The sequence below is a fragment of the Rhodnius prolixus genome, unplaced genomic scaffold, assembly GCF_049639745.1.
Source record: "Rhodnius prolixus isolate KJV_2025 unplaced genomic scaffold, Rpr scaffold_4, whole genome shotgun sequence".
Classification (NCBI taxonomy): Eukaryota; Metazoa; Arthropoda; class Insecta; order Hemiptera; family Reduviidae; genus Rhodnius; species Rhodnius prolixus.
In genome coordinates, this window is record NW_027411614.1 from 31909364 (window position 1) to 31929655 (window position 20292).

Here is a 20292-nt window from a genome sequence, read left to right on the forward strand (position 1 = left end):
TTTAGAAGTTAGGATTCATTAATGTATACTGAATTTTCCTAATATGTAAAAAACCACACTAAAATTTCGACACATACATTCGCTGCAGCACGCAATATGCAACTATCATAAAACTTTTTGTCGAGACGATAATGTTTTTATTCTCTGAGTTAATTAATAACGCTTTGTCGCAAACCAAAATGAACTCACTTTAGTCAGACATGAAGGTTCATCACTGGAGAGGTCACGCAGCGCCGTTGGACGACATTTCGGTTAAATTTCGGATGTTGGCCATCTCTCCCGATTGGCCATCTCACCCGACTTTACCCTATACGTAATCAATTTCTCAAACTCTCGAAATTTTGTAGTCGAGAAAAGAATAAAAAACATTCGTGGTTTTCTTTACAAACTGTTACAAAACATAGAAGTCAACTTGTTTCTTGAAAATTTTGTGTTCTAAACTTCAATTATTCCTTCTAATTTCATTCGGAATTCCCAATTATAATCCATAAAACACTTAGGCTATTGTTTGAATTCAGCCGCGCTGCACGATGAATTCTGTTCATTAAAAATTTTATATTAAACTCCATTTTTACTACAAAAATACATGTACTTCAAATATTGCGCTTTGTTGGCAATAACTACTATTGTATAAATCTTTGAATATCAACATGAAAGGCTTCATCCTTGGTTACTTCAACTTGTAGAGAGTGGGTCTTTTCCTTATATTGTCAATAAATAAGAACCCCTTTGTAAACCGTATTTGGTATCATTCATCTTCTTTTATCTCATCATCCTTTACCCCATCTTTAGAAGTATATAAAGAGTTAAAAAAGAATGAAAATTTAATTTAAAAGACTGTAAATGTTAACTTTAATTTAAAGACCTTTTTAAAACATTTTAATAAAGTGGCCTATTTATACTTAGTGGAGATTAAAAAATACAAAAGAAGTCAGAAAAGTGAATATGCTTACAATGTTGCATAATTACTTCCCCTACCTCGGGGATAAAAAAATCAATTTTTACCTGTTGAAACTAGAGCCCTTCAAAACTTTCATAATTTTTGCAACTGTTTTATATTATTTAAAGTAACTTTTTCATTTACAGTTTTTCATTAGAAAAACTGTAAATGAAATAAAAATCAATGTTAAGAACATCTAAATATTTTCCTTTTATGTTAGGTTTTTATAAATACAATTCTTGCTCCAAACGTTGTGAGCGATCTTTGTGAAGAGGATAATGAAATTATCTGGGTGTATTCGGATTCTAAAAGAGCAGACGGATAATTGGGGGATTTATTGTAATTGAGTGTGTGAAATTAGTTCACCTTTATCCTGGGTAATCCTTTTCTCCTGGCCATAACGAGATTTTCTTTTTTTGTAAAAGGTCGCCTTGATTCTTTCCTCAAAAGAGAAGGATTCTGTATGGACGGCTGCCATTAAGTTAATTTCCAGTAAAACCTAATCTTCCTTTACTCTCCTCCTCGTCCTTTCAATTGATGTTTTAATAAAAATTCAAAATAAAAGGAATATAAATTTTTTACATTCTCTTATTTCTAGTAATTGGAATATTACAATCGCTACAGTTTTCGAAATTGAATTCCCACCAACTTGAATTCAACTTATTTTAAAGTATCTTCGTATTGATAGAAACTAAGTTTCGATTCATTAATAAATCAAGTTTGTTTAAGATGTGTTATTAGTATTCATAAAAAGTTGCTGGAAGTTTAAATTTTGGATATTCGATTGTTCCGTAATGATAACAGCTTATCTTAAGCTGAGAAAACACGTGTCTGTTGTAGTTCGAGACTAATTGAGTTTCATTAAATCATTCAGAATGATATATCATCAATAGCTGCATTTTTGGGCTGAAAAAAATTATTTTAAAAAAATAATTCCCCAAAATACTGTATAGTTTTTGTCCTTTTATTAAAAACTTTACTTACAACTAGTGACTGCCACTAGTTAATAGTGCTGCACAAGACCGAGACAAGGCGAGACTTTATGCAGTCTCGGTCTCGGTCTCGGTCGCTCAAGTCTCGGTCTCGGTCTCGGTTTTTTGAATTTTTGTTTAAGTATTAAAAGCGGTTTCCTATTAATAATCTTTTCAAAAAATGTTATTATTTTCTAATAATTATTTTAATTTATATATTGGTAATGAAAATGTGTGTAAAAGAAGACAACTACTTATACACTTCAATGCATCATATATTACTATTACTGTTATATATCTTTATATAATTTCAAAAAGATGTTGAAAACGCGCCAAATGAAAAACCCAAATAACATATCTGCCTGCTATAACAAGTCGATTCGTGAAATAAAAAATACACCTCCCAACAAACTTCCCGCTCCATTAGTTATGGCTGTTGGTGAAGATAAAGAATCTGATGGTTCACCTTTTGACGACGACGACGAGGACTGCATCAATATTTTTGCACCATTTGCTCAAAAATCAGCAAATATCACCGAAGCATGGAAGACAGAAATAATTAATTACACCAAATTAGACCAAGCACCAGTAGACGTTGACATTTTAGAATGGTGTAAAACACTTGAGAATTCCTTCAAAAATTTGTCTAGAATGGCAAAAGATATTTTTAGTATCTGTGCAACTTCAGTGCCATCGGAAAGATTATTTTCGCAAGCTGCGATGATAATGACCAATAGAAGATCTTCTCTAACTTCTGACTCAGTAAAAGCTCTTTTATGTATCAATGCTTGGGCAAAGTGTATCTTAAAAACGAAAATTTGTTGCAATATTTTTTAGGTGCATAGATAGTCTTTTTTTTCAAATTCACTAATTCCAAAATTCTAAAATATAATTCAAATAATATCAAAGTTCAAAGTATTAGATTATTAATAGTGAAATTTATGAAATTGAATGAATGAATGATATGAATAGTGAAATTTAGTGAATTTATGTAAAAATTATGTAATTCGAAGGGGGCCGCTACGGTAGCCGAGCGGTGCGAGACCTGCGAAGCTAATGTGTAAGAGATATGAATATTAATTGTGGTACTGGGTTCGATTCCCGGTCTTAGGCCTTGGAATATGGTTAATATGAGAAATTTACAGTAAAGTATGTTTGCTAGTCGCCTCCGTCCGCGACACCTAACTGGTAGTTGGATGTAAAGCCCCGCCTGAAAAAATAGGCGATTACTTTACTTTGCTTACTTTACTTATGTAATTCGAAGTCAAATAGATGTAGTAATATTGAACATATATAATAAAATCGTATCTTTTAATAATTAATTCAATACCCGTAATGATTATTTATTAATAAAGAACACAATTTTATAATTTTGTAGCTAAAAATTAATATTGAAAAACCGAGACGAGACCGAGATTTCTCGACGAGATATATATCATGTCTCGATCTCGATCTCGGTCTCGGTCTCGGTACCGAGATTTGTCTCGTTTCTCGTGCAGCACTACTAGTTAATTTAATTTATGTGGGTTCGATAAATAATAAAACTCGCTATACTTATAAGTAGTAATTTGATTTATTAACACATTAAAATTTACTAGCAACTAACGCTATTCATTACAGTTACCATTTACAACAGCCACAGCAGTTTACTGTTACTTACTCAATACGTAACACCATAAAACTGTTCCACGACTGACCACTGGTCCGCACTGCACCGAATTGCACTAGTCTCAGCTGCACTAACAAAGCTCTACTCACTAACTAACTGCCCGACTGGCTAACTCTGAAGCACTCCGCAACACTGACTCTCTTAAAAACTGTCACTTCCAAAGTGTCTCTCCAAACAGACCGACTCCAGCTGTGTCTGCCTCCCTTTAACTGCGACTGCCCCACTCCAACTCAGTCTGTTTCACTCTTAACTCCATCTGTCTCACTTCCACCTGCCACTCACTGGCTGGGGAAAACACATACTGCCTCCACCCCAACTGGGGCCGCTCCCTTAGCTTGCTTTTGCACAGCGGTGGACCGTTATAGGCTATGGTCACTAAACTCCTTGAACAATCTAGCCCCTTTCTTTTCCAGCTCAGATAAAGCCTTGACTTTTGTTTATCCAGTGGTAAATCTTTACCGACTTTGGTCGCTCAACTCCCAGAACAATCTAGGCCTTTCTTCTCTCCTCAGGTCAACTTCGTTACAATACTAACCAGCAATGTTTTAGAGAAGGGATTAGCTGTGTGATCAGCAAACTGTATCCCAACGCAGAGATCCCGGGTTTGAATCCAGCTGCTGATTTTCTATTCCAAGGAGCTTCTTACAGTTCACTGTCCAGTTATGTTAATTTCTCAAGAGAAAAATATCATTAATCTCGTGAGTCATTAAAGTTATGATGGTGTGAGCAGTTGTTGTAATTAGTTTTGAACATCCTACTCTAGATGCTGCAGCTCGCCAATATTTTACAGTTGGTAGATTTAATTCTATTCTTCAAAAAAAAAAAACTTACAAGTTCAGATCGAAGTAGGAAAACCGAAAACCTATACCAGCTTAAATGGAAGTGATAGATCACTTTTGACAGATGTTTTTCAGCTAAAGGCAAACCCTAGGCTGTTAAAAGTTTTTCAGTGTATATATTCGCCCACATTATTTCTATTCAGGCATGCCAAATTGAACTGGCCATGCTTAAAGTGAAGGTTCTACCCCCTTATATGTGGAAAAGAAAACTTTTTGCACTCCAGAATTGGCCATTTTGTTCTATTTATTCTTCAAGTCTTTTTTTCCTATACCTTCTAAAGAGTTAAGGTTAAAATAAATAAATAATAAATATACTAATCCAAAGAGAATATTCCATAAACAAAATGCCTTACTTTGCGATTAAAGCGATGGTATAATTTAAGATTTTAAAATTAAACCAATTTGATAATTTTCAAATGTCAATCAACTATATTTCTCTCTTATTATTGGTCCAATTTAATTGATTTATCCTTACCTCTCTTAAATTTGATGGTTTTTTTCTTAGAAAATGGCATGAAACATAAAAAATATATATATTGTAAGAAACGTACAGAACTACCTTCTTTTGAGAGAGGATAGGCCCTCAAGTTCTCTTAACTAACCTCAGGGCAAAGCCAATTCCGTCAATTAATTAATTGGGCTCCATCCCATTCCTGTAGTAAAGCTAATAATAGATAAGAGAGACTAAGCACTTGAGAAAAGGGTGGCGATTAACTCTGCAGCTAGGGGCAGTAGATCCCTGCTTTCGAGTTAAATATCTTCGAAATTACACCATCAAATGTAACCTAAACTCTGCTGTTGAAAAGGACTGGTGAGCTTTAAATAAAGAGAAAAAAATTGGTTGCATCTGTAAATTAATGGTCTTTCAAGATCACATTAGAACAAGCAGTCATAATGCTCAATGGCCGAACTATTTATGATTATTGCTTCGTGATTAAGGAGTAATTTGCAACGTGCTACTATTATTAAGGATTCTGGGTTCTTAAACTTATGCAATCTTACTAGTATCCTTTTTTAAAAGACTAATACGAATTCCCAGATTAAATGACTTTAAATATTTTCTATAAAACTTTTGATTCGCAACCTTAATAACGAAAAGTTCGGAATATTTTTGACCCGGGACTTATCTATTTTTAATAATTGCTATTTACAATTCAGATTTAAGTAAAAAATTACTATGTATTTTGTTTTAGCTCTATCAAAAATCTTATTAACGGTGAGCAAGTTTTGATAATGACAATATAGTGCCACTCTCATTTTAAGGCATGTAAAACATTACAACCTAGGTAAAAATAAGGAAAAAAAAATTTACTTAAATAAGGAAATATAGTTTGCATGAGCTCCATACAATGTTAGTATCGATTTTGTCATGATTACCTACTTTGTCCGCTTGAAAATGTTCTTTCTATTCGATTTTTATCTAAAAAGCAACAAAAGTCTTACGAGTTTTAAGGTTTAAGATCAATGAATACCGGGCCACATTCGAAATATGGTGTTTTTGAAGGAATTATGAAGGAAATTGATCGAAGTAGTAATGTTATTAGTTTTAGCTCGCACAAGACACACACTTTGATTTGCGTAACAATTTAAAATTTAACTAAAATATTAGTATGGCAAATCACGTATTTAGTTGGTAACAAATAATGAATTTAAAAGCTTAGATGTAAAATTACTGATATTATATAGCACCATTTGTGCAATCAACCACCATTATCTAGAGAATAATTATAGATGCGGGGGATATAATTGCAGTTAACTGATTATTAATCGACAGATCTCCTTCAAATCCTACCGTGAGCCACTTGATGGATGAGAAACTTGTCAAAAGGCCTAGTACAATTATTTGGAATTTCCTACTGATTTCAATTCACTATTTAATTAGAATTCAGCTAATTCCTGTGGCGCTTCCACTCATATTGTCTGATTTTATTTCATTTCTCTCAATTTGCTATTCAAGGCCTACAGGTTAAGTTCGTAGTTCGTACCAACTGAAACAGTTTAGTTACTGCCAATTATGAGTCTTTTTAGACTGTAAATCAAAACATTTTAAATTTAAAAAATAATCAGTTATTCACAATTTGTAAATAATAAATTATTTTCAATAAACAAATCATCAATGGTTTGAAAACTATAAAATTCTCTTAGATTTTTGTTAGTCATTTAGATAATCCATTGAATGTTACTAAACAAGCCACAATTTAAATGGGAGATAAAGCCCAAGCAGCTTAAACAAAATTATCCCCAAAAAAGTATTGTAATGCTCATTTTCTCAAGTGGGCTTAATGTCCAACCACCAGATTCAGTGTTCCATCACAGACAAAAGTACTTCACAATTTGCCAACAAATAGAAACTAGAGCACCTCTCATGTAACAAGTCCGTGCTCATAACATTACATAAACCCAACTCAAATTAACGAAAAGCCACCTGAATAACTATATTTTATTTTTTTGTTATGGAATATTAGTTGGTGTAATTGACTTTTTATGTTTAATGCAGTTTTTTTAAGAGCATTATACCGCCTAACTCATCCGCGTATTTCTTTTCCAATAATTTTACTAGAATCTTCTTAGTAAGTTTTCCCACAGCTTTTTAAATAATTGTTTTAATTGTTTTTAGTAATCACTTTTATGACAGAGTAAATTTAATAAATGTTGACTGAAACGCTGGTGATATTTCTCAGTTTAATAATTGAAATTAAAAAACAGTATGTAATTTTTTGCAAGATGCCACTTGTACCAAAATGGCAGGTGCACCGTAAATGGCCCTAACTTCTCAATTTTAACAAAAACTCTTTTTTAGGAGCTCCTGATCATAGTTCGGTGATAGTGTCATCTGTAACGAAAGAACACTGTTTTGGGGCTGGCAAATCACTGAAAAAAGCTCTGTGCGCCTTAGATTTTTTAAGCGATTGCCTTGATTGCACAACTTGCAAGCAATCGTTTGCATATTTTTGTTTATACATGTTTAAAATTATTATTTTATTTATTTATTTGCTTTTTTCTTTTAGTAATTGACCCATTTCGCAACGTTTATCGTACTGAAATATTAAAAGAAAAAAATGTCAAGATAAAAGTGCGCAATATCGTTATAATTGAAGGAAATTATGTTTCTAGGTTATACTATGTGTAAATGTAAATTAGTTTTCAGCTAGGTAACGAACTTAAATATCAATCTAGATAAATAAACCTTGTATTGCTTTATATTTTGTTTAAATAAAATTTTGAATTCACAGGTGTAAATGACGCGATACGCACACAAAAAAAACATTACCACTCAAAAATAAGGAAGTAAACTTGATTATCAGCTTCTGGCCATTCTCCCAATCTATTTCTGCAATCATTCTAAAGTTTTGTATAATTCTAAAAGATACTAAACAATAGGATAGAAAGCTCGCCTTATAAACCCAATGAGGATAGAACAAGGTATCTTATATTGGAGCCGGAATAAAAAACAGGCTACAGATTTCCATCCCGGTATATGGGAAAAGGATGTTAAAGCAACAATATTACTGAATATTACTGGTGGGAGCAAACTCCTGAATTAAACTATCTGGTCCTAAGTTTGGAGGTTGAAGCAGAATGTTAACACGTTCTTTGAAAAACCTATTTGTGCTAAACAAGCAAAAATAAATAATTGGAAATTGGAGACAGAAAATGGCGAACGAAAAACTTGCAAGTAAAACTCTAAGAAGAAGATAGTACAATATAAATACAGAGTGTATAATGAAAGGACTCAAAAAGTAACAGGTAATAGACGAATTTATAGGAAACAGGACATGACCAAAGGTTAAAGATAATAAATAAATCGATCAACAAAGAAGCTAGCGAATGTACGATAGCTTTAAGAGGGGAATGATATTGATGAAAATGGATAATGATAAACTGATAAGAAGAAACATCTTCTGAGAGCAGTTGACTACCACGAAGGAAATATTATTTAATGATGGGAAAATAAGTACGGATAAAAATGAGAAATAGGAAAAAGATGTTCTTACACAAATAGTCACTCAGGTTGTGGAAGATTAGATCGGATCAACTGTAAAAAGCCGCAGAATTTAGCAAAATACAGATGAAGGATTGGAAATAATATTTTAAATCATCGCTCAAAAAAATTAATTAATAGATGAACCAAGGACAAATAGAAACTTACCAAAAATAGTTGGAAGATAACGACTTTTTTTGCACGTAAAAATAGAAATGACGAGATTTATTTTATTAAAATAAATACAATCAGGTTTTTAGAAATGAAGGAAGTAATCTCAGACTTCTTAAGTGTTAGAGGAATTCAGTTTACTTCTCATAAAAGTAGTGAATCAAATCTTAAGAACAGAGAAATCTTACAAAAAATTAAGAGAAATACAATGAGTCTTTTACACAAGGAAGGATTTATAAATTGTGCTTCAAATATAAAGGATATGCTGTTAAAGCCACTTAGAAAATCACTCACAAGATAAAAAAAAAAAAAATGCACAAACGCATTATTTAATAATAAGTAACGCATTATGATGGATCTGAAATGAAGTGTAATTTTTATAAATCTAAAAAATGCTTTCTTGACTCTATCAAGGGATATTAGGGAAAGTGCTGACGACCAGATATCAGGTAAAAATGATAAATCATAAACCAAATTGAAGGGTAGCATAATGAATACGGTGAACATAGCGAGGAAAATATTTAAAACCTGCAAACTACTTCTACAAGTAATGCAGTTTAGTCTATCTAGGTTTCTTGACCGTAAATTATTGATCTAAGGATTCAAGATTGGCGAGGAATCGGTCAAATAAAAGCCACAACTCGTCGTTTTGCCAACGTTTCGACAAATATATTGTCTTCTTCAGGGTCTTTTTTGAAAAAGTTTTTTTATAACTCCATCAACCCGCATAGCCACGTAAGTTCCAATAATTGTAAAAAATGTATTTTATTTTATTTATTTTTATATAACTGATTTTTATTGTTAGGCGCCACGGTAGCCGAGCGGTTAGAGGCGAGACCTGCGACGCTAATATGTATTGTGGCTCTGAGTTCGATTCCCGGTCTTTAGCCCTTGGATTTTATTTAATGGTTAATAAAAGAAATTTTACAGTAAAGTATGTTTGCTAGTCGCCTCCGTCCACGACACCTAAGTGGTAGTTGGGCGTTAAGCCCCGCCTGAAAAAATAGGCGATTACTTTTTCTTTTTTTTTTTACTTTTACTTTTACTGATTTTTTACTGATTTTCTATGTTACTGATTCTCTAAATTGTTTATATTTTTGTATTTGTAATATCCAGGCCCTGAAGAAGACAATATATTTGTCGAAACGTTGGCAAAAAGACGAGTTGTTGTTTTTATTTGACCAATTCCTCGCCAATCTTGAATCCTTAGTACTAGTTAACAATATTTAAGCTGAATGGTATCATCTGATTAGTAGAAAAAAGTATCTCGGATTAGTAGAAGTAAGGGAGAAAACATGGACTAAACGAAAGGAAGATAACTTTGGGAATAAGACAAGACACACTCAATCCTCTTATTTGAAACATCGTATCCAGTAAAAAATATACTTAATGGATTTTCAGAGAAGTCAGCTGGTAAACAAAACAGGCCGAAGTTAACTATTCTGTAATAATTATTATATTATATTATTAATGATTATAATCAATGAAACTAAAGGCGCCACGGTATCCGAGCGGGTTAAGAGGCGAGACCTGCAAAGCTAATATGCATTGCGGTACTGGGTTCGATTCCCGGTCTTGGCCTTGGATTTTATTTAATGGTTAAATGAGAAATAGTAAAGTACGTTTGCTAGTCGCCTCCGTCCACGACACCTAGTAAATGGTAGTTGGACGTTAAGCCCCGCCTGAAAAAATAGGCGATTACTTTACTTTACTTACTTTACTAATCAATGAAACTGGATGAGAACCTTCTTCGAGGTTTTGGATTTAATAAAGTGATAATGTTTTGTTAAATGAATGAGGCCTGGCGATTGGCGAAAAGACTTAAGGGAAGAGAAGTTAAATTCAAGGGATGTGTGACTGATAAGGGCTAATCGCTAGAGGCGACTTCACATAAGAACACGAGCAGCTAAGAGTTAACATTATCAAACGAACTTGTCTTGAGGCTACCTAAAGAGTCAAAAATTTCGTTTTGGACTGATAAGTGGAACACAGAAGTGGTTGAATACCTGCTTTAGTGAAATTTGAAATCATTACTCCAATATATCTTTCAAGAAATGTTGACGACACCATTTGCAATAAAGAAAACAATATATGGTAAAAAAAAAATTATGCGCTAAATGATTCATGCAAAAATACCCTCATTTTATAAAACTTCTAGTCATTGGCTAAGCCTTATCTCAACTCAAATAAGAACTAATTTAAATCGTTTTCTCGCGTGCTACACTTATTTTATTTTGCTTACTCTACTCTACTGTATTAATTGTTGTTTTCTTAAAGAGGGTTTTTGGCCACCATATTATTTTATTATCTAACTTTCTTTTTGAGATATTATATTTTAATCTAATTTATTATGTAATTTATATGTAAATAAATAATCGGAATAGTAAAGTCAATTTTGTTTTAAGCAACAGGCAGTGTTACGGTTTATACAATCTTTAATTTTGTTAGATTATCTGATTGTTGCAAACACAAACATTATTGGATTTCTCTAGTGAGTGATATGTATGCGGGTGTTCCATCAGTTGTTTTGGCTACATCAGAGATTTGTTTTTGTCCTTAATAGTTATCATCCTTCACTTGGCAAATTAGAAAATCAATGATTTTTACAAAAACCTTAACATCTAATCTCCTAATCCTTCAGTTGGTAGTAAATGAAGGATGATAACGATAACTATTAAGTTATCATTAAAGAACATTATCAAGTTCTTTTTTTGAGAATGAATATCCCATTTCTGTTTTTGATTTAAACCTTCATAGTTTCAGCACTACTAGATAAAGACATAAACGGTAATTTTTACCTAAAATGTAACTAGAACACTCTACAAACTCATATTTTAGAGAAATATTATAGCCGTAAAATTTAAATAAACAATAAAATAAAATGCAACTGAATAAATGTAGCTGCAAAATCAATATTAACACAGGTGTATATATTGGTTTAAATCCAGTTAAGCGTGGAATTTAGTTTTAAAAAAACCACCCACAGTGTGCGGAATTAAAATCAGACAATGACGTGTATAAACGTCGAACACAGGGCAAAACAACCAAAAGTTTACAACGTCATAATAGTCACTGCAAGCGACTTTTCTGCAATTTCTGTAGGGCTTGAGATTATAGAGCATTCTGTGCTCATTCAAAATCTTGCAACGCTTCACGTATGCATTGCTCTAGTTAACTAGAGACGCAAGAGCTTTTACTAGGAAGAAAAGAGCTTTGAATTCTGTACAAAATGAAATCATGCTCGTACTGAGGTCCTGAACCTCTATCTAAGATAAAAACGGCATTGCACAAGGATTGAGAACTTCTATTTGTGTGCGTAATTCCCAATCTCTAATGCGGAGACCAAACATGTTCCAACCACTTATCATTTGGGTAGCTCCCACCACCTCCCATCGTATAAAATACTTGGCAGTGCTATTGGTAAGATAAAGGAAACATCCCATCAAATAATATTCTTATTGTATTTTATTAAAATTTCGAGTTTTTATAGTTAATGGCAATTTTATATTTTTCACGAGTATACACGTCGTACGCACTTAACTGGTTAACTACGATTAAGGATTTTTGGGTTTAAGTTTGATTCTCAGTTTGTTGAAGCTATTTTTTTGCGTTTCTTAACTGGACTTTAAGAATTTATCGTCTCAACAAATTTTTCGTATCTTCCATTGTCCCATCCACCCATTTTAGATGAGCAAAGTTAGTACAGTGATCTTCCTCTTTAGATGTTTTACTTAGTATCTACCTTTCTCTTAAGATTGATACTCTATTAAGTACCAGCAATAAGTTCTCTTGACATTTTTTTATTGTTATTTAAATAAAAGCAGCTATCTTTTTGATTCAAGTAAAACATTACAGAAAGTTAGTTTTAACTTAATATTTTCTGTTAGGGCCAGCAAGTTATTGTTCCTTGTTGTTTAAGATGGATGGCTTCACTTCAAGTTTGCAAAAACGGTTATGAATTTATTTATTTAGTAATTTAGTTGGTCGTTAAGCCCGCCTGAAAAAAATAGGCGATTGCTTTACTTTATATCTTTATTTGGAATTAAATTGTGAGATGGGCACAATGTAATTGAAGTATTAAGTTTTGGTTTAATGATAAGTAAAGTGAAATTTTAACTTATTCAACAGTAAAAGAAAGGGTATGCAACTAGCTAGAAAACAGTTATCCACTGAATGTGTAGATGAAACAGAAAAACATGCGCCATTAATTAATTAAAGAAAAGCTAGAAAAACTAAGTACAAAATCTCCGAGAAAGCAAACTTGGTTTTGCCCTTGATAACAACACCGTAAAAATTGTAGACTATACTATTCTAGGCTGTACAAATTGACACCGATTTATTCCTCACATAAATAACTATTTAAAACACATACATATAATGTGTAATGAAGTCAAAGACTCCTCCAACAAGCACCACATCAATATATTCAATTAACTCATGTTACAAAAAATTAGTTACCCTTATACTGGACAAACTATTATAACATTTGGAAAAAAAAGAACTAAACGACCTAAATTAAGAGAAATGTGGGGCGAAATGCAATTTCTATCGCCTATTGGTGCCTTCCGGATAAACACCTAGAATTAACTCTAAAGAGAAGTTTGTGAAAGAGGAGAATTAAGGTTAAAAAGAGTAGATCTCAATCAATCTAACGGTTCCCCTCTTTTCTTGGGAATGTTCTATAGAACCTAGATGGTTTCCAGTCGTTGAGGTGGACAGGTATCTTCCCTAATGTAATAGGGTAGGTGTTTGGCACCATGGAGGAATTTATTCCAATTTGTGGCTCCTTAATTCTTGGTTACTTCCACGGATGGCCTTGGTGGTTATACTAGTATTGAAGAGGTGTGTACTCTTCTCAGATTACTCCCAACTCTTTTAATTTGAGACTAATTTTGGATTATCTTGGGTCAGTTTTGCGAGGAGTGCTTAGAACTAGTCTAACGACATTGTAGACTCCTCAAACTTCCAAGAATTTCTATGGAGTTTTTGATTATGTTTTTGATTTTGGGGGTAGCCATTTTTATATACATATCTATATATGTACAGGGTGATCCATTTAAAACGCACCAATCACTAATAACTTTTTAGGAAAGCGGAATTCTGTAAAAAAAAAACTGTGAAAAATGACGTTAACCTCGTTTCGATATCCTTAATATTCGAGATATTTAAGATCAAAGTTACAATTTTATCTATTCGTGAACGGTTTCCAGTATTAATTTTCCACCAGAAATACACGTTTTGGGAGGTCCTCTGACTGCAAAAATTGTTATTGGTGACGCAAAGAACAAAAATAATAATAATTGAAGATTTTAAAACATGTAGTGTAATGTAATGGTTGTGGGTGAATCAGGACAAATTTGTTTTATCATCAAATAAAAGCAATCACATCATTTTAATGTACCCAGTATGCAAGACTTCTTGACCTATGATTACGGTAAGAATATCTTGCCAGTGTTGGTTTAGTGGTCAAGAGTGTAGCTTTGTAAGTGGGAGATACCCAGTTCGAATCTCGCGTTTGCAGTCATTCTTATTACTTAAAAATTAAAGAAATAATATTAAAAACCGTTCACGAATAGATAAAATTGTAACTTTGATCTTAAATATCTCGGCTAATATTAAGGATATCGAAACGAGGTCAACGTCGTTTTTCACAGTTTTTTTTTAACTCAGGTTTTTAGCCTTAACTCCGCCAAAAATAAAGATTCAGTATTGGGAATAAAAAATTTGAAAACTAGACCAAAAAAAATATAGTTTACTTCGTGGGTTTTTTCGAAATTCCGCTTTTCTAAAAAGTTATTAGCGATTGGTGCGTTTTAAATGGATCACCCTGTATATAACACTTGTGGAAAATTAAATGCCTAGCACAGGTAGGGGCTCCAGATTTCCCAGGTAGCTGGGATAGTTTACCAGGCATTAGAAATAACCCCCCAGCTACATTTACGTGCAATTAGAGCCCTGTAAAAGCTAAGTGAAATGTCAAGTAAGAAAACTTACTGTATAAAATTGTAATAATAGCATTCAGTGTTATGAATACTTGGTCCCTTATTTTTTTTATAATTCATATAATTAATAATTCATAACCTATACGTAAGAAATCATGAAAGGAAGGTCTGTTCTGTTCTCTTTTTTGAAACAACTTTTGTTCATGGTCTGTGGTTTGTTCCTCAAGGTCACACGCAATTTTCAACTCCTTTTCATTCCGTTTTACAAAATATTTACCTTTGCTGATGGAATTCTCACTTGATTTTATTATTATTATTGCACCAATGATATACTTTATGTAACATTATGTAATACTACATACAGTGGTCAAAAAAAGTATTCATACACTAAGTTTTTTTACTTTATCTACTGAACTTTTGTTTCTAGGATGACTATTTCTTCAGCACTGAAATCGAAGATAGTAACAATGAATTTAATGCTCTCATTTTCTTTTCTAAACATAAAGAATTGATTAAAAAACAGAAAAACAATTTATAAGTAATAGGGAACTTGAACCAAAAAAATAATAAAAACTGTACAGCAAGGAGGAGGCAGCGTGATGGTATGGGGCTGCATGAGTGCTGTGGAAGGGTGAGGACTTGTCGTCATCGATGGAACTCTTAACGCTGAAAGGTACGTGGACATACTCCGCCATAATTTAAGCAAAAGTGCTGGTAAATTGGGGATCGAAAGCGCATACTTATTTCAACAGGATAACGATCCCAAACATACTGACCAAAAAACGAAGGAATGGCTGCTTTATAATGCCCGGAAACAACTTCTCACCCCTCCACGGTCTCCGTATATAAACCTTATTGAAAATATATGATCTTATTTGGAGCGAAAAATTCGAAAATTGAAATGTTCTTCCAGAAAAGAGATCATAACCAACTTAAAGAAATCATGGGCAGTAATCACTTCTCAAGAGACACTAAACCTGGTGGAATCTACGAGGGTCGTTTGAAAAGTCCGTGCAAAGTCAGAGAGATAGCACTACTGGCGCGTATCGAGGTTATGTTTAGTTAGTAGCATCTCTTGGAAGAACACACCAAGTTTCAGCCAGATCGGTCTATTTCTTTGTGTTTGGCATTCGTTTAAATCGAGGAAGTCGAGTGATTTTCAAAAAATGGACGAAAAAGAATTTCGTGTGTTGATTAAACACTACTTTATGAAAGGCAAAACGCCTCAGGAGACTAAAGAGAAGCTTGATAAACATTATGGTGACTCTGCACCTTCGATTAGAACAGTTTATAAGTGGTTTCAAAATTTTCGGAGTGGCCATATGGGCACAAGTGACGCTGAACGTTCTGGACGCCCTGTTGAGGTTACTATCCAGAAATCATTGATAAAATCCATGATATGGTGATGGATGACAGAAGAGTGAAGGTGCGTGAGATTGCTAGTGCTGTGGGCATCTCGAATGATGGGTGCCGCGATTGCTCACGCTTGACCAAAAACGAAATCGTGTGAAGTGTTGCAAGCACGGTTTGCAGCTGTTCCAGAAGAATCCGCAGGACTTTAAGCGTCGTTTCATCACTGTGGATGAAACATGGATACATCACTACACTCCTGAGACCAAAGAACAATCTAAACAATGGGTTACCAAGGGGGAATCTGCGCCAAAAAAGGCGAAGACCGTTCCTTCGGCCGGAAAGATTATGGCGACTGTCTTTTGGGATTCGCAAGGAATAATCCTCATCGACTATCTGGAAAAGGGTAAAACTATTACAGGTGCATATTATTCATCGTTATTGGACCGTTTGAAAACCGAGCTGCAAGAAAAACGCCCACGATTAGCCCACAAAAAAGTCCTTTTCCATCACGACAACGCACCAGCTCACACCTCAGCAGTTGTGGTCGCAAAATTAATGGAAATAGGGTTCCAACTCGTTTCACATCCCCCGTATTCTCCAGACTTGGCTCCCTCGGACTACTATTTGTTCCTCAATATGAAGAAATGACTGGCGGGAAAAAGATTTTATTCAAACGAGGAGGTGATTGCAGAAACGAATGGCTATTTTTCAGACTTGGACAAATCCTATTATTCGGAAGGGATCAACAAACTAGAGCAGCGTTGGACGAAGTGTATAAGCCTAAAAGGAGACTATGTTGAAAAATAAAAAAGGTTTACCCCAAAAAATTAAGTAGTTTTTATTTTTGCACTTTTCAAACGACCCTTGTATGCCAAGGAGGCTTCAGCCTATAACCAATGCAAAGGGATTGCTTACAAAATATTAGGTCTTAGTTTTGCGTTAATTATAGCGTTCAGACTTAGTGTACGAATACTTATTTTGCATCCAATAAATTATTTTTCTGCTTTTTCAATCAATTCTTTATGTTTTTAAGAGAAAATGAGAGCATTAAATTCATTGTTACTATCTTGTATTTCAGTGCTGAAGAAATAGTCATCCTAGAAACAAAAGTTCAGTAGATAAAGTAAAAAAACTTAGTGTATGAATACTTTTTTTGACCACTGTACATTTAGATCGGATGTGAAAACCTTAAAAATCCCTTTTCTTTGCTTTTATATTCTGCTTTGATATAAACATATAGTTTTTTTCGAACATTTCTCAAAGTAAATTATTCTTTGACAGCTCTGAGATCTTATTCCTTGGGTTTTATTAGGAAGGAGAGATTGAAAAATAAAGAAAACTGAAGGGCTCGCTAAATGACAGATCCAATCATAAATCATTGGTAGAAAATTCTAAGTACATTTTCCACCAGTTATATTTAAGTGATAAATACTTTTGGTTTTAATAAAATTTCTAAATCTGTGAATTATTGCTAGAAATACAAGAAGAGAAAGGTCTGTGTTTGGCAGATTCACAATTTGAATATTAAATAACGATTTTAGATTTTAGATTTATTATATATTATAGCGTTTTTATTTAAGATTTTTAGTAAATACTATTTGTTATTATCAAGAAAAACCCCATTATCAGTCATTAATTTGTAAGGAGTCACAAAAATTATTTGATCATTAATTTTAAGGAATAAATGATTAAGCGAGCTTTAGGCTTACATGGTCATTGTAGGATGGGTTAAAGCAGCGTTCGATAACACTTGTGCACTAATTCTGGCCTCCACACTTCAAAAGTTAGCCATTTCTATTTTAAAGAATTCTTGAAGAAATTTTGTTCGAATAATCATTTATTTCTAAAATTCAAAAAGCAGAATTTATTGAGTATTATTAAAAGAAAACATTGGTTTCTACTTGCTATAATAGAATGACCCCAAACTAGACTAAAAAGAACAGAACTAAACAGACGCCTTCGACTACTTAAAAGGCCGAAGACTTTCTTGGAACACCAAAACTAGACTTAAAAGTACAGAAATACACAGACGTTATCGACTATTTAAAAGAATCTTAGACGATAGATCAAAACTCTCTCTGGACAACAAAGGACTAATTTTGTACTATTATTTTAAAGCCCATCTGGGCGTATGGAATAGAGCTGTAGGGTTCAACCAAACGCTCCAATCTCCAAAGGATTCAATCTCTGCAATCTAAAATACTTCGAACTATTGTACACGCTCCATTTTGTCTCCAACACACGGACCTTCATTCATGTTCCTTTTGTCACGTAATTTGCTAAAACAAGATACAGAAAATTCCACCTCAACCTGCAATCTCACATAAATCCTCTAGCTAAAAATCTTTCTTCAAGAACTCTTCCTGTTAACCCGGACAAGACGTCTTAAAAGACAGTGGCCTCGTGATCTCCTCTCTAGTGAAGAGAGTGGCTAACAGTCTAATGTTTTGGAGTGTTTTACCACTGGGTAACTTCTCCAATCGTATGCATCATTGTTTCTGTTATCACTGTTACTTATAGCGCCAACGTGCTGATTGTAGCAAAAATAAACGCAAAAAAAATAATAGAATGAATGAAATCAATTCTTTTATTTTTTTTTTTAGAAATAAAATGCTTTTGTGGCTAAAAGTGATACTATTGTTGGGCAAGATTGCTAATTGTGAAATGCACTGCTTTAGTTTGTTCGTTTCCTGTCTAATATTAATTGTTTCCGCCTCCCAACTTTGTAAAATTACATATCATTTGATATTCCTTGTAGTCTCTCTTTCTACTAGATCATCTAAAGAAGAAGATCAATTTGTTGACTGTCCTTGATTTAGATTATCGTAATTAAATTATCTTAGTCAGTGAAGAGTTTATTAATACTTACAAGTACAAATTAATTCTCAATTTCCTTTCATTTTCGAAATATTAATCACGAATCACGGAGTAAACTAAATCACTTACATTATTCTTAACTCTACATTCGCTTGCTTTTCTAAAATATATCTGAATCTCCTAGCGTAAGGTAATTTGTTTTGAAAGCTTTTCCTAGCAACGAGAATTTCATTGCACTCTTGGTCGCATCTAGCATTTAGAAATAAGCTAGCGAGTGGGATTTAGGTCGCGTTTAAGATGCATTGCCGATGGCAGATGCATTAGAGTTATTGCAGTAAGTTCTGTAATCTAAATTTCGAGTGATGTAGTTCAGTAAAATGCACAACTTTATTGATTGTGTCCTAAAGTATATTAAGGTCACTTATATCTAAGATGTAGGGGCTCCATATTGCTATTTGATAATGATTTTCTTGAATGGAAATTATCGTCACATATTCTGGAGCAACGATTCAAAAATCCAATTAATTTAAGATCCAAGCTAAATGGTTGAATTATTTTATATTCCAACATAAGCTGGAACTTAACAAGTAAATGTTCTTAAACTTCAACCTAAACTTAAAAGTGGTTCTAAGTAGTTTAAGATAGATATCAGTAGAATAACTGGCAAAGCCTTTTAGATTTCAAATTTAAACGCTTCATAATATATGAAATTAAAGTGTGTTTTTAATAATCAATTTTTGTAAATAAATATTTTCATTTTGTTACAGTGGGAGAGAGATGGCACGACGTGGGTCAGTGTGCGAGCTGACCTCGCCAGAGGGCCACACAGTGCCCCTAGATGATCCTGTGGCTGGTCAACCACCGCCAACTAGACACCGTCGGCTAAGAGATCTAAGTCATCTTGGGCAAACTATCGTCCCTGGTGGCCAGTTGTCCCCAACTGATCTAAGTGGTCCTCCAGCACCATCTAGGTGTAATAATGCTGACGAAAATGGTCCTTACAGAAGTGGTCGAGCTAAATATCGAGAACAGCCCACAAGGTAACTTGAAAGTTTATGATTAATTTAATTCATTGTTTTTGGTTGATGGTATGTTCAATTATGTTCACTTAAAGTTATCTAGAGTTAATTTAGTTGAAGTATCTAGGAAAGATTCGATTATTTGATATTTCGTTTAAAATTTTATTTTAAAAAAAACTTTGTCTAAGAAGTTTTTAATTTTTGTTGTTGTTGTTTTAATTTGTTTGGAATTCTTCCTTTAAAAAAATGCTATTTCTCCATTAAAACGACAAGTTTATCTCAAGAAACTTGAACCTTAATTACTTCCTTTGTAATCAGCTTCCCTCCTGTTGTTTGCCTATAATTAGCTTATTTATCAGAATGTTATTAAATTCTAATAATATACTGTTCTTAGTGACTTCTTCTAACAGTTTAACTTTTTAATTAAACAGATGTTTCTGCAGTAAACAGTGTCTGTTCTTCAAAACTTCTTGACAGGTACAAGAGTACAAATAAAATGAGGGAAATATCTAACAAAACAACTATGTCTTTAGCCTTAAAGGGTTGCAACATAATAATTAATTATATATTTTATTTGCCTAAAGAAAAA

The 20292-nt window shown here is 33.3% G+C and overlaps 1 protein-coding gene across 2 annotated transcripts in view; it reads left to right on the forward strand.

The window, feature by feature from the left end:
• Positions 1–20292, forward strand: part of Rgk2 (Rad, Gem/Kir family member 2) — a 99474-nt gene that overhangs the window by 7862 nt on the left and 71320 nt on the right. For both annotated transcript variants that reach the window (XM_074131493.1, XM_074131494.1), the window contains exon 2: positions 19452–19724. In XM_074131493.1, coding sequence (XP_073987594.1) covers positions 19462–19724 — 263 coding nt within the window. In that variant the 5' untranslated portion in view covers positions 19452–19461. The remainder of the gene's footprint in view (positions 1–19451; positions 19725–20292) is intronic.